This window comes from Hemicordylus capensis, chromosome 4 (assembly GCF_027244095.1).
Source record: "Hemicordylus capensis ecotype Gifberg chromosome 4, rHemCap1.1.pri, whole genome shotgun sequence".
Lineage (NCBI taxonomy): Eukaryota > Metazoa > Chordata > Lepidosauria > Squamata > Cordylidae > Hemicordylus > Hemicordylus capensis.
In genome coordinates, this window is record NC_069660.1 from 41467456 (window position 1) to 41483048 (window position 15593).

A 15593-nucleotide genomic window follows, 5' to 3' on the forward strand; every position below is an offset into this window, starting at 1 on the left:
ACGAGATGATGTATTTTACCATTTTGTGATTATGCCTTTTGCCTTTTACTGTTTACCATTGCCATCAATACTGCCTGATATAGGTGTTTCCCATAGTCTAGGAAACATACCAGCAGGGATTTGAACCAGCAACCCCTTGCTCACTAGGCAAGTTATCGCTGGTGCGTCATTAGTACACAGATAACTGACTAACTCAATCAATCAATCAATCAATGTCATAACTGCTACTGAAGTAGCAGGAGCTGCAATTAAAAGGGGGGAGAGGAGAATTTTGGCATTCCCTGAAATTACCTCTGGTTCATACACACCCCAACCTCCCCCCCCCCCCCGCCGCCCATCTTGAGCCAGAATTTCTCCTCAGAGCACTTTCAGCTCAGTCCTACTGGGAAGTCAGAGCTAGAAACAGGCCACCTGGGGTGAGGGGAAGAGGCATCTGATGTCATTACTTGCAAGACATGAGGAAACATAAAAGTGAGTTGCTGGAGTCACACAATGTAGGTATGTGACTAAAAGCAGCCATCAACAATTCTACCTGGACAGTAGCCATCACTGTAACACATCTCTTACTGTTAAAGACGGTGGTCAACATGATGGGCAGCTATCACTTCACTTTAGTTAAGGGATTGAAATAGGCTGTGAAACTACATGTTTCCTTCCTCCAGCACCTCCCATCTCAATTGTCCCTGCCTTCCTTCTTCTGTCCTTAACTGTGTTTTGATTTATGTTTGCACCAACATTAGCTGTGATTAACCCTATCTTAGCTAGACTTCAAGCCCAGCTTTCAACATGATGGGCAGTCCTCCATCGACAGCAGGGATCCACCAGGACTCCTGTGCAACTTTAAAAACAGCCCTGATGGTGTAGTGACGGAATCTGTAGACTGACTTTAAAACCACATCTGGGCATCTGTGTGGCACTCCTTTCCATTGGAAAGGTTTTGGGTGGCATAGAAATTTGTTAAATAAATAAATAAATGAACGAACAAATGAATGAATGAATCCCTATGTTAGCCAGAAAGTGTACAGTCCTATAACCCGTATTCAATCCTTTAAGTGTGGTTAAAGGTCATATGGCACATTTCTCTGGTTCTGACTTGTGTTGGTGTGGTAAATGTTTTTGAGTAAGAACAGAAGGGTTGTGTCTGTCTCAGTTTTGCCAGCTAATTGTTTTAAGGAGGTAAATGTGTGTTTTTCAGACCAATCCTTTATCCTAATCCCCGTATATTCCACAGATGTTCAGAAGGGACCGTTTACTCACTTAAACTCTGTAAGCCACAGTCCAAATGGAATAATGCTTTACATTTATAATCTCCTTTCATGCCAGCATTTATTTATTTATTTATTTTTAAAGCACAGACAAAACCCAGAGGTTTTATTAATCTACATGATGGTGATGGCTTTCTCAACAGGAGAACCTGGCTTTGCCATTCAAACAGTGGTGGCTAAGCTTAATCAGGAGCAATATTTGAGAGGATTTTTGAACCTTTTTGTAGGAAAAGCAATATTGTAGATGCTATCCATGAACAGTTCTTAAAATTTAGCTTTCTGATCTTAGAGGGGGAAAGACTTCCTAGCAGCTGAAAGAGTCAGGAAAACATAGGCTAGGTGAGAGATAGCAGAGCTTGCAATATGTGCTTTTCTTAAACCATGAGCTGGATTTCGTTGGGTAAACTCCCAGGCTCTTCCACAGCTTCTTCTTCTATTTAGCAAGAGAGCATCACTGGGTTCACACACTTTAACCTCTTTGGAGCAGTTTGCTTAACTCCATGTGAGGATCTATTGATGTCCAAGAATTGGACTAAATATTACAGCTGGCACTGGGTTTGTTTGTTTTTTTAAATGAAAGTTGAACTAAATGTTCGTGTTCCACCCAAGAAGAAAGATCTGAAAATTTTCAAGGGAAGCTAAACAAGTTTCTATCAGACAAGTGAATCTTTGGGCAGGGTAGGGGGAAGGCTGCATATCCCCGCAAAAGACATTACTTTAAAAAAAAAACACCCCAAAATCTTCTTTGTGAAATGCAGATTTGTTTTCATAAGAACAGCCCTGCTGGATCAGGCCCAAGGCCCATCTAGTTCAGCATCCTGTTTCACACAGTGGACCACCAGGTACCACTGGAAAGCACACAGGCAGGAGCTGAAGGCATGCCCTCTCTCCTGCTGTTACTCCCCTGCAACTGGTATTCAGAGGTTGAGTATGCATTGCGTGAAAAAGTTCTTCCGTTTGTTGGTCCTAAATTTCCTGGCAATCAATTTCATGGGATGACCCCTGGTTCTAGTGTTATGGGAGAGGGAGAAGAATTTCTCTCTTTCCACTTTCTCCACACCATCCATGATTTTATAGACCTCTATCATGTCTCCTGCAGGCTTCTTTTTTCTAAACTAAATAGCCCCAGGTGTTAAAGCCTTGCCTCATAAGAAAGGTGCTCTAGGCCGCTGATCATCTTGGTTGCCCTCTTCTGCACCTTTTCCCAGTTCTACAATGTCCTTTTTTAGACGTGGTGACCAGAATTGTACGCATACTCCAGGTGTGGCCGCACCATAGTTTTGTATAAGGGCATTATAATATTAGCAGTTTTATTTTCAATCTTTATTTATTTATTTATTTATTTATTTAATACGTTTATATACTGCCCAAAACTTAAGTTCTCTGGGTGGTTTACAGGACAATAAAAGATTAAAACATTTTAACAATTAAAATTAAAAAGTTAGAATTATTAAAATACAACTAAAACAGTATCTAATTAAAAGCCTGGATAAACATATTTATTTATTTATTTATTTATATCCCGCTCTTCCTCCAAGGAGCCCAGAGCGGTGTACTACATACTTGAGTTTTTCCTCACAACAACCCTGTGAAGTAGGTTAGGCTGAGAGAGAGGTGACTGGCCCAGAGTCACCCAGCCTCTCCAGATGATCTCAATGGGCGGTGTGGTTCATAGCGAAGAATACATTCTCTTAAATACCCAGGGCCCAAGCTGTTTAGGGCTTTGTAGGTTATAAACCAAACCTTTATAGTTTATTTTTTAAAAATGGCTATAATGATCCCTAGCATGGGATTGGCCTTTTTTACAGCTGCCACGCATTGAGTCGACACTTTCAACTAGCTGTGCACCACAACCCCAAGATCCCTCTCCTGGTCAATCACCAACACCTCAGATTCCATCAACGTATGGGATCGTGTGGCCGCACCATGGTTTGTATAAGGGCATTATAAAATTAGCAGTTTTATCCTCAGTCCCGAATAATGCCTAGCAGGGAATTGGCCTTTTTCAAAGCTGCCGCACATTGAGTTGACACTTTCAATGAGCTATCCACCATGATCCCAAGATCCCTCTCCTGGTCAGTCACAGACAGCTCAGATCCCAATAGCATATATGGGAAGTTGGGTTTTTTCGTCCCAGTGTGCATCACTTTACACTTGCCAGTATTGAACTGCACTTGCCATTTTGTCACCCACTCCCCCAGTTTGGAGAGGTCTTTTTGGAGCTCCTCACAATCTGTTTTGGATTTCACTACCCTAAATAGTTTAGTGTCATCTGCAAATTTGGCCACTTCTCTGCTTACCCCAACTTCTAGCATTTGTGATCAAGGTGAAGAACAGCAGTACCAGCACAGATCCCTGGGGAACCCTACTTCCTACTTCCCACAATTTAGAGAACTGTCCATTTATTCCTACCTTCAGTTTCCTGTGTCCTTCAACCAGTTACTGATCCACACATGAACTTGTCCCCTTATCCCATGACTGCTAGGTTTTCTCAAGAGTCTTTGATGAGGAACTTTGTCAAATGTTTTTTGGAAGTCTAAGTATACTTTGTCACCCTGATCATCTTTATCCACAAAGTTGTTGACACTCTCAAATAACTCCCAAAGTTTGGTGAAGCTAGATTTACCTTTGCAGAAGCCATGCTGGTTCTGCAGGGCCTGTTCTTTTATGTGCTTTAAAATGTTATCCTTGAGAATGCTTTTAATAGTAGTCTTCCCATGCTGCATGATAAGCTACTTTTGAAGCTGAGAGAAATTTCAAAAGCAGTTTGTGTTGCAACATGGGGATGAACTGTTGAAAGAAACCAAATTCTTATGGGTGGCTAACATAAGCTCATTGTGTAAACATAAGCAGCTCTTTGAATCCTGGCCTCTCTCTTTTTCAATGTCTTTAGTAAAAAAGGAAAAGTCCTGCTTCCAGCTGTCATTTCCAGTCATTCCTACTAATTATTATTATTATTTTGCTGAATCCTAACACATAAATAATTCATAGAGGATAATCCTTGTTCTTATGGCACTATTCTAATGAAATGTCTTCATTGGGATCCCATTATAAGGGCTTCATTCATCCATTGCACAGTGATAACAAGGAGGATGAGGTGTGATTTGTATAATCTGGTTTCATGGATCCTTTTGCATGCCTGCAGCCTCATGGGTTTAATATTCTTCTGAATAAATGGTGATTGATCCCCCCCCCACTATCATTAATCCTTCCTTTCTTCTCTCCCCTTCCTTTTGTTAGAGCCACAAGCAACCTGCTGCCTTTATAGTTACCCAGCATCCTTTACCCAACACTGTAGCAGATTTCTGGAGGCTGGTGTTTGATTACAACTGTTCCTCTGTTGTGATGCTGAATGAAATGGATGCTGCACAAGTAAGTGGATTTTTAAGGATACAAATATGTACAGGTCAGGCATTTTCAGATATTTTTCACATAGGCTAAATACTCTAGCCAAAACAAGAAACCAAGTAAAGGCATGGAAATGAATTCCTATAAAACATATGTTTCTAAATGAATAACAATAGTCCTTAGGTTCCCATGGAGATGGACGTTCCTTGTCAGTCATAGGCGCTACCCCAATTTGTTTCCAGTTGTTTTATTGGCCTTAATTGGGCAAAGAGGAGAAATGCTAAAAACTAAGACGAAATGTGTACAATAAACAAAATCAAGTGGCAGTTTCCCTAGGTTATACTACTGGAAGCTACTGCTGAGATATTGCATGTATAAATGCTTACTTGCACAGGCACGCACACACACACACACACACACACACACACACACACACTGCATGTCAAAAACTAGCCCATAAGGGGTAATATTTCACCCTAACCTTCTCCTTGGAATATATAAAATGGGTTGATAAACATTTCCCTCCCGAGTTTGAATTTCCAGTTCTACAAGCCTGGGATACTTAACTGCTAGTAAGGTCTATTCTTAGATATATAGGGGTAGATGGATATATAGTCCTTTCTTTGATCTGTTGTTTGAGATCTTTATGTGAGGATAATCAGCACTGGCCCAGTCCTATCAGGTTAAGCCACAAGGCAACTCCGGGGATGGCTGGGAAATGATTCCTGTCTGAAACTTCGGAGAGCCACTGCCTCTCAGGGTAGACAGTATTCTGTATTACACATCCATACTGCACATAGATTGTTTAATACTTGTGCATGGTTGGTTTGGTTAGCTTTTACAGTGATTATTACCTGTATGGGGCTCAGAATAGAGAAGCTGAATACGTGTCTGCCCACCCCCACCCCCACTTTCACAAAAGGCAGATCATATAACAATTACCTATGGTTGCATCAGATTTTATGTTCAAGAGGTTATATTGCATTTCCCCCCCATTTTTCTTTTGGTTAATGCTCTGTTTTATTTCTCCCACAACCAGCTCTGCATGCAGTACTGGCCAGAGAAGACATCCTGTTGTTATGGGCCAATCCAGGTAGAATTTGTTTCTGCTGATATAGATGAGGATATCATCAATAGGATATTCCGGATTTGCAACATGGCAAGGGTAAGAAATGACCTGCCCTGTTTTCCTACCTGTATCCAGGCTGGAAATGCAAGTCAGATTATCTTAGAAGAGAGAGAGAGTACAGAATCTGGGCCAAATTCCTCTTCACCCTCTTCCTGAAGGCTATGAAAGATACTAAGGTCATTCTCGTGACCAAAAATGTTGGTGGTGGGGAGGGCTGGCAGGGAGGCAGGATCCTACCTGCCTCCATGTATATGCTCAACGTTCTTCAGGCAGCTCTGCTGTCTATGTTGCCCATAAGCAGCAGAGCCTGAAGCAGGAGAATGAAGTCCTCTGGTATCCCACAATGCAAGTGTGGTGCATTGGGGGATTCCCCTGCTGCCAGGCACTCTTGCCGCCTGACTTTGTGAATGCTCAGACTGCAGGCAGCCTGAGCATTCAGACAATGGGGAGTGGGGTAGAAGGGTGCGCTTCTGCTCTTCTACTCCACTATTAGCCCAGGTAAAACTGTTTTAACTTTTATATGTGTTTTAATTGTTGTTAACCACCCAGAGACGTAAGTTTGGGGGGGTGTATAAATTTAATAATAATAATAATAATAATAATAATAATAATAATAATAATAATAATAATAATAATATAACTAGATTAAACTAAACTAAATAATTAAACTCATAATTAAACTTAATTATTAAGTTTAATTATTAATTATTAAATTAAACTAAATTTAAATAATTAAACTAAAGCAAAAAATAACTGAGCACATGAACCAAACAACCACCAGGGTTTGACTTCCAGCTCTAAAAATGATTGCCAAAAAAACAACTTGCTCAGGCATTAAAAGATGTCAATGCTGCACTTGCAGCAATAGCAACTAATAATTTTCAAGAAACAAACCAACTAATGTACAGTGCAGCAACAATAACAACACAAGAGCTCGGATATAAGATCAGTGGACCTGTCAAAAAAGAAATTAGTACATCACCTAAATGGAAGATTAGATTAGAAAATAAAATTGCCAGGCTTAGATCAGATGCTAGTAAATTGAAAGATATGAAAGACAAGAAGCTGAAGAATGAAAACACCAAACAGTATCTGATCCAAAAATACCACCTAGATTCAAGGAAAATTAGAGAAGTCCTGGAAATAATCAAGCAGCAAATAACAGCAGTGTCAAAGAAGATTAGCAGATATGAAGTTAGAATTACACAACACAGGCAGAATCTCCAATTCCAGTCGAATCAGAGACGTTTCTACCAAAGCATTGAAGGAGAAACTGCAAGAAACATAGAAACGCCAAATAAAGAAGAAACAGTGCAATTCTGGGGGAAATTATGGGACAATCCAATAGATTATAATAAAAAAGCAGGCTGTGTGAAAGAGGTCAAAAAATGTAACCAACAAATGCAAGATCTAATAAGAACACCAGAATTAATAAGTGAAAGAGCAAAGAAAATTAAAAATTGGACTGCACCAGGCGACGATGAACTGCATGGCTTTTGGCTTAAACACCTACCAAGCCTTCATAAACAACTATCAAAACAGTTCAATCACATTTTGCAAGGAGGTGATATTGAACGATTGCTAACAACTGGGAAAACTCATCTTATCATGAAAGAGCCAGCAAAAGGTGCAGTTCCAAGTAATTATAGACCGATAACCTGTCTGCCAACCATGTTCAAATTATTAACTGGAACAATAGCAGATGAAGTCATGCAACACTTATTTACTAACAAACAGCTTCCAGTTGAACAGAAAGGAAATTTCCCGAACACCAGAGACACAAAAGACCAGCTGCTGATTGACAAAATGATTTTAGAAAATTGCAAGAGAAGAAAAACAAATCTAAGTGTTGCATGGATTGACGACAAGAAAGCCTTCGATTCATTGCCTCACATATGGATACTAAAATGTTTAGAAACAACTGGTGTCAGCAGAAACATTCAGATATTTATTTAAAAAGCAATGAGCATGTGGAGTACACAGTTAACAATCAATGGCGAGACACTTGGACAGGTTAGCATTAGAAGAGGTATTTTCCAAGGGGACTCACTATCCCCTCTGTTGTTTGTAATCGCCATGACCCCACTTTCACAAATACTCAACAAAACAGGCCTCGGATACCAAACATCTCAAACATCAAGTCAAATCAACTATCTGCTGTACATGGACTATCTGAAGTTGTATGGAAAGTCCCAGTCAGAAATCGAATCACTGCTAAACACTGTCCGTATATTCAGTAGCGATATAGCAATGGAGTTTGGACTAGACAAGTGTGCTGCATTAATAATGAACAGAGGGAAAATAAGAAAAACAGAAGGAATAGAACTGCCCAATGGAAGCAACATCAAGAACCTGGAAAAGAAAAAAACCTTACAAATACTTGGGCATTCTCCAGGCTGATAACATTGCACACACTGAAGTTAAAAGAAAAATTGGAAGTGAATACATCAGGAGAGTTAGAAAAATCCTAAAGTCCAAACTCAATGGCGGGAACACCATACAAGCCATCAACACCTGGGCTATACCTGTTATCAGATACACTGCAGGAATAATAGACTGGACCCAGGCAGAGCTAGAGACGCTAGATCATAAGACCAAGAAAATAATGACCATCAGTCATGCTCTCCATCCCCGCAGTGATGTAGATAGGCTATACCTCCCTCACAGCTCAGGTGGAAGAGGAATGCTGCAAGTCCATCAAACAGTAGAGGAGGAGAAAAGAGGCCTTGAAGAATATATCAAGGACAGTGAGGAAGATGCACTTAAAATGGTCAATAACGAGAAACTATTCAACACCAATGAAACAAAGCAGGCCTACAAGAAAGAACAAGTCAAGAACCGAGCAGAAAAGTGGAAAAATAAGCCACTGCATGGTCAATATTTGCACAATATAAGTGGAAAATCAGACATCACCAAGACCTGGCAATGGCTTAAGAATGGCAACTTGAAGAAAGAAACAGAGGGTTTAATACTGGCTTGTCTTTCTTTCTTTTTGACTACGGTTATATCTGGTGTATTGTGTGGCAGATGTTCGTCTGTTTGTAGTCAGAATATTTTAATATTTTTGCATCTTCATTTTCTACAACTTTTTCAATTTTATGGTCCCACCAATCTTTGGCTACAGGTAGCTTGTATTTTTTGCAGATGTTCCAGTGTATCATCCCTGCTACCTTGTCATGCCTTTGTTTGTAGTCAGTCTGTGCGATCTTTTTACAACAGCTGATTAGGTGGTCCACTGTTTCATCTGCTTCTTTACAAAGGTGGCACTTGCTGGTTGTTGTTGATTTTTTAACTTTTGCTCTTATTGCATTTGTTCTTAGTGCCTGTTCTTGTGCAGCCAAGAAATCATCATCATCATCATCATCATCATCCAAAAGACCTTGAAGAGCACCATAGGGGCCAAAGAAATCACCATCAGCCAATTACAAAAAGCAACTTTAATGGGAACAGCCTATATTTTGTGACGATATCTATAATAACCAACAGTATTGATGATAAAATTCAGCCATCCCAGGTCCTTGGGAAGGACTCGATGTCTGGATAAAACAAACCAGTTAATAACACCTGTCTGACTGTGTAAATAAATAAATAATATAATATAATATAATAATTATTAATTATAATTTTTATTCAAGATTTCTCTATTTTTCTTTAAGTCTGCAGTTGGGTGGAAACATGTCCAGGGTGCTCACAAACCAAAGCTCCCAGGGAAAGAAAAAATAAATAAATAAATAAATAAATAAATAAATAATAATAATAATCTTTAAAAATTGTGTGGTCCCAATGGCAAAGATAACCTTGATGTTCAGCCTCTTTTAGAGTAATTTGTACCACACAATTAAGTACCAACTATCTATTGATTATCTGTTAAAAAAGAGATCCTAAGAGGCCTCCAGGGAAAAAGAGAGACACCTTATTCAACTACTGTATTAATCAGTTTCTAGTTCAAAGAGCCATGTTTGTGCAAATTATTGCACATGAAGTTAAGGGGATAACCTATAGGAGCTGTTAACTACTAGAAAACCCTTCCAAAGAAAACCCTATCTAATATCCTGCCTCTCTAGATGCTGATTATGAAAGGCCTTCTAATATGGCATCACCTGCCTCCATAGCTGAACAGGAAGAAAGAAAAGGTGTTTCATCAATTCCTTTTTCATAACTGAAAAATGTAGAAGTCTGCAGGTCCACGTTTCTTGGAAAATGTGCCCATGCACAATAAGCCTGAAGTTGCTATGATTTTCTTTGGACATCTCCTCCTGGGAAGGAGGAGATGGGAAGGCCCCATCCTGCAAACAAAACTCTAGTCATGGTAGTTGGGATCCAAACCAAGACCTGACATTACACAGCAACTTTCATATTCAGGTTTCTTACATAGCAGCTTTCCTACACCTTCTTACAACCCAATCAGCATATAATTCTTTTCTCTTAGCCCCAAGATGGCTACCGTATTGTTCAGCATTTACAGTACATTGGCTGGCCAGCATATAGAGACATACCTCCTTCCAAACGCTCTCTCTTGAAGGTGGTCAGGCGACTGGAGAAATGGCAGGAGCAGTATGATGGGCGAGATGGACGAACTGTGGTCCACTGCCTGTAAGTATTTCTACTCTTTTGCATTTTGTGCTAAATATTGGCTGTATATGTAAAAATCAGGGTAGTGAAAAGCTGCTGGGAAGAAGTGCTGAGTAAGTGTACCTTGATGGCCTAGCAGTGTTTGCTGCTGTGATGGAACACCATACCTTACATTTGCACATGTATTTAAAGAAGTAATGCTGATCAAAATATCCGTGATGTCATAGAATTGTAGGGCTAGAAAATATTGAGACTGTTCTCACGATCGGCTAAAATTGGGCTAGGGGATCGGCTAAAATCGGGTAACCTGTTTGCGAAGCCCTCCCCTAAGCCCAAGTTAGCGGAGCGAGTGCTCTGCTAACCTGGGCTCTACGATCGTGTGTTGTTGTGGTGCGGCTCCATGCCGCAGCAACTCACAAGAAGACTCCTGACCGGGAGGCTAAAAAGTAGGGATGTGCAAAAAATTTCGGGCACAGAATGATCTGTGCCCAAAACGAGCAATTTTGGGTGATTTGGGGCCGAACCGAATCACCCCCGATGTCCCCCGATATTTTTTGGGCCCGAGCCAAATCACCCAAATTTCAGGCCCGAAAAATTCGGGTGATTCGGTTCATGGTTGATTTGGGGGGATTTTTTGAAGTTTTAGTGACTTTGGGGCAGTTCAGGGGCTTAGCATGGGATCTGGGCAAAAAGAGTGGGGTGGGGTGGTAGTGCCTAATGGGTACAGGCTACCACCCCAATTTCAGGGGGATTGGGCAAGGGCTGATTTTTGGGAAATTTCTGAAGTTTTCATGTCTTTGGGGCAGATTGGGGCAGAAAGTGGGGCCTGGGGCAGAATAGTGGGGTGGGCTGATAGTCCCTAATGGGTGGAGGCTACCACCCCAATTTCAGGGGGATTGGACAAAGGGCTGGTTTTTTTGAGAATTTTTGAAGTTTTAGTGACTTTGGGGCAGTTTGGGGGCAGAAAGTGGATCTGCCCCAAAAGAGTAGGGTGGGGTAGTAGTGCCTAATGGGTGGAGGCTACCACCCCAATTTCAGGGGGATTGGGCAGAGGGCTGATTTTTTGGGAATACTTGAAGTTTTGGTGTCTTTGGGGCAGATTGGGGGCAGAAAGTGGATCTGCCCCAAAGGAGTGGGGTGGGCTGGTAGATAGTGCCTAATGGGTGGAGGCTACCACCCGTCCCCAATTTCAGAGTGATTGGGCAGAGGGGTGAATTTTGGTGAATTTCTGAGGTTTGTCTTCATAAGGTGAAGTGTGCTAAATTGATTACTTCCTCATATTCATAGTAATTGAGAGTGTGAAAAAGTGAAAGTGGGGCCCCAAAGTCACTAAAACTTCAAAAATTCCCCCAAAATCAGCCCTTTGCCCAATTCCCCTGAAATTGGGGTGGTAGACTCCACCCATTGGGCACTACCACCCCACCCCAAAATTTTGCCCCTGGGCCCCCTTCCCCCCGAATCGATTTGGATTAGGATTCGGATTAAATCCGAATCCGAACCGAATCAAGGGTGATCCGTGTGGCCCATATTCGGGCACAAAACAGAACAGGGGTGATTTGGTTCGGGTCCCGAACCAAATCACTGAATACCCGAATTGCACACCCCTACTAAAAAGCAGCCTCCCATCTTGAAGTTCTCTCCAGCATGCTCTGTGCACTTGCGCAGAGCGTGCTGGAACTTCCTGGGGCTGCATGGCCCCTGATCTCCGCAGCCTCTGTTGGCTCCATTACGGAGCCGGCAGTCGTGTGGGTGGCCGATGTGGCCACCCAAGGCTACAGCCTACCATGAGAGCCTGTCCACATACAATGTAAACTCTGTGCACACAGAGCCAATCAGTGCATTGAGCTCAGAGTGGGGAGAACAGACATAATACTGCACATCGCTCAACTGATTCAGAATGACTAAAATGACTAAAAAGTATCTAGTGGGTCATTGTCCTGATTAGAGAAGAATATCTGATTCCTTGAGAGATGTCTGTCCAAACATTCCTTAAGGGAAAGTTTTGGCAGACCTCAAGGGAAGAGACTCCACAATGTGAAACTTATTTTGTGGCATAACCACGACCACAATGAACATTTATATACTGCTTTTTAACAAAAGTTCCCAAAGTGGTGTACAAAGATATAAAATAAATAAATAAAATAAAAATGACTCCCTGTCCCCAAATATAATATAGACACCAGCAACAGCCACTAGAGGGATGCTGTGCTGGAGCTGGATAGGGCATAACCTTTCTTTATAGTTAGTATGTTCTTCGTAACATTTAATGTAAACATACCTTCATGTGGTTGAGATGTATTGCTCCTTCCCATGCCCATAGTGAGTATGGACCAAACTAGACATGACATTAATCACATCACTGGCCCTGGTGTGCTTGCTTTTTCTTTTGAAAATAGTATTCCTTGGAGAAAACATGGATTGGAACCAGGGTGGGGGTAGAAGTCCCATCCCCTGCCAGAATCAGGATTATTCCCTCCACATGTCCTATTTGCCAGGTGGGCAGATTTCCATTTGCTTCAATGGGAGCCTTTTTCCTATGGCAAATATACCAATCTGGACCATGGTGGGGGCAGGACAACCAGAGGCATAGCAAGGTTGGAGTGGGCCCAAGACAAGATTTTAAAATCCACCCCCCCTCACTGAAGCTCAGCTCATGAAGTAAATCTTAAATGAGGCTGAATAGTGGTAACAAAAAGCATAGGAAAATTTATATATTTATATATAAATAACCTATGTGCCACAATAGAACATCAGCCCCTGGTGGCGCAGTGGTAAAACTGCCGCCCTGTAACCAGAAGTTTGCAAGTTCGATCCTGACCAAGGGCTCAAGGTTGACTCAGCCTTCCATCCTTCCGAGGTCGGTAAAATGAGTACCCAGAATGTTGGGGGCAATATGCTAAATCATTGTAAACCGCTTAGAGAGCTCCGGCTATAGAGCGGTATATAAATGTAAGTGCTATTGCTATTGCTATCATCCTTAATTATTTTTTAAAAGGTTTTGTAAATTGTGGATGATGCAAGTCATTTAATGGTACTAGAGAAAGACATGCTGTTCTGGTAGCTCCAGGTCTTAACACCCACATCAGTTTCAGAGGATGAATACAACTGAAGAAAGCCTGGGCGGGTGCGTGGCTTGGGGAGTCAGTCATGTCACTTGCCTCTGGGGGACCCCCCCCCCGAGGCAGTGGGCCCCCAGACAACTGTCTCCCCTTGCCCTATTATAGTTACGCCCCTAAGAGGAAGAAAAGAGTGGCAACAAATGTTATTAGGGGAGCAAGGATTTTGTGATGCACTAAATATTTTATTGAGGTGGAGTAATTAATGTTAGTTTATCTACCTTATTACTGAAGCTGAATTCACCTGTTCTTGACAGGCAGATCTGTCTACAGCTTTCTTCAGCTAAATAGACTTTGACAACTTTCTTTCAATACTCATGATAGCCAAGTCCCTTAATCAGACATTTCTTATGTTTTTTTGGGAAGATAGGCCAGGTTCGTAGAAAATACTGGATTTTTGGATTAGACCAAGCCTTCTAGTCTGCTTTCCAGGCTCGTTTTCACTTCTTGAAAACCATGTGGCAGGAAAGGCTGGGGTAGGGAAAGAAGTCAGTACCAGGCCAGCTGAAACCTACAGGGGAGATGACCCTGCATCCCATTGCACACATGGTCTCACCCAGCCCGGTAAGGAAGTTAGAAGGGTTGGCCTTGCTCCTGGGCCAGGAGTGAGTGAATGAGACTCGTTTAAACAATGTTAAAATAATCAATTCAAGCTTAGAGGACCATTATATACTATGACTGCATATAATTCTGTAAAGTTCCAGTCTAGTGGATGGGGAGCAAAATGGGGAGCTGGAAGTATTTTCAGGGGAGCACCCACTACTGCTGGGTGGGGGAAAGATTTAACTTTCCTGTGCCCACCATGATCTGAATCCAGGTTACCTACCCCGCCGCATGTATGCTATTTCATGTATGCTATTTACATAAGAAAAAGCAAACCTGCCAGGAAACGTTGCCAGCATTTCTCCTTGGAGGAACCCCGGAATTCTCTTCAAATCTCACTCTGGATAAATTTCAGTTCCAACCCATGAATTCTATCCCTTGTTTGTCTCAAACAGGAAATCTATATCTTAATCATCAATATAAATGGTGCTTTACAGAAATTGGCTTGTTCCATAGAAGCACACCTTGAAAGAGTCTTTGCTACCTAGTATACATGTGGAAGGTTCTATTAAATGTTAAATATTTGCCTAGACTAACTTTGTTTAGAGAAGCATCTGGTTTTCACTGCATCTTGTTTTTAACAGAACTTTATTCATTTTATCCTGTTTTATTAATTCTATTGTCTGTGAGCCTCCCTGAGCAGTGTTCTCTCTCTTTTTTCATCTGTGTGTGGAATGAGTTTTGTTCTGGGCAGCTGTATCAAAGCAGTGTGTGTGCATGCGCATTCAGGGTGGGGCCTTCCTGATTTGACCTGAGCAGGATCTAAATTAACTGAGCGGACATCAAAAAACTTGTGAGTGCACACACGTGCACACGCCTTAGAGAGAACACTGACCCTGAGCAGCACTGGAAGGGTGGATTACAAACATGTTTTCAAATAAATGAAATGAACAAATAGCTCAGTTTCTACCCTCCTGCAACTGCTCCCTGCAAACTATCAACCAGTAGCTCTATAGTGTTGCCATTATTTGAGAACCACTGAAGAACCCCTTGAAGTCCTCAACCGATACTATTTTAAGCCACCTCTTCTCTTCTTTGCCTAGGAATGGTGGTGGCCGCAGTGGCACCTTCTGTGCCATATGCAGTGTGTGTGAAATGATCCAGCAGCAAAACATAATTGATGTGTTTCACATAGTGAAAACCTTACGAAACAACAAGTCCAACATGGTGGAGACACTGGTAAGTACAGCAAAGTATAGATATACTAAACAAGTATAGTTTGTGTCCGCCATCTTCGATTGGGGTGGAAGTCATCATTACAAACTGCACCATTGAGGGTCCCTGTGTGTCACTCATTACAGCTGTTCCAGATTTGGTTCAAATGGGTTAGAATTTGAAATTTGGTTCAAATTGGCAAGTTACTACACTTGTGCCTTAAACATATACATGTCCACCTGTGTGTCACTGTACCGGCTGTGTGTCACTCACTACAACTGGACCTAACTGGTTCAAATCAGTTAGACAGTCCACATGTTAGCCCACTTGCACCTCAAACATTCAGGCATCCACCATCTTGGATTGGGGTAGATGACATCATTACAAACCATTGACGTGTCCCTA

The 15593-nt window shown here is 41.6% G+C and overlaps 1 protein-coding gene across 19 annotated transcripts in view; it reads left to right on the forward strand.

The window, feature by feature from the left end:
• PTPRT (protein tyrosine phosphatase receptor type T) overlaps positions 1–15593 on the forward strand; it is a 938880-nt gene that overhangs the window by 905613 nt on the left and 17674 nt on the right. For all 19 annotated transcript variants that reach the window (XM_053243888.1, XM_053243897.1, XM_053243900.1 and 16 more), the window contains 4 exons: positions 4506–4637; positions 5653–5778; positions 10172–10335; positions 15077–15212. In XM_053243888.1, coding sequence (XP_053099863.1) covers positions 4506–4637; positions 5653–5778; positions 10172–10335; positions 15077–15212 — 558 coding nt within the window. The remainder of the gene's footprint in view (positions 1–4505; positions 4638–5652; positions 5779–10171; positions 10336–15076; positions 15213–15593) is intronic.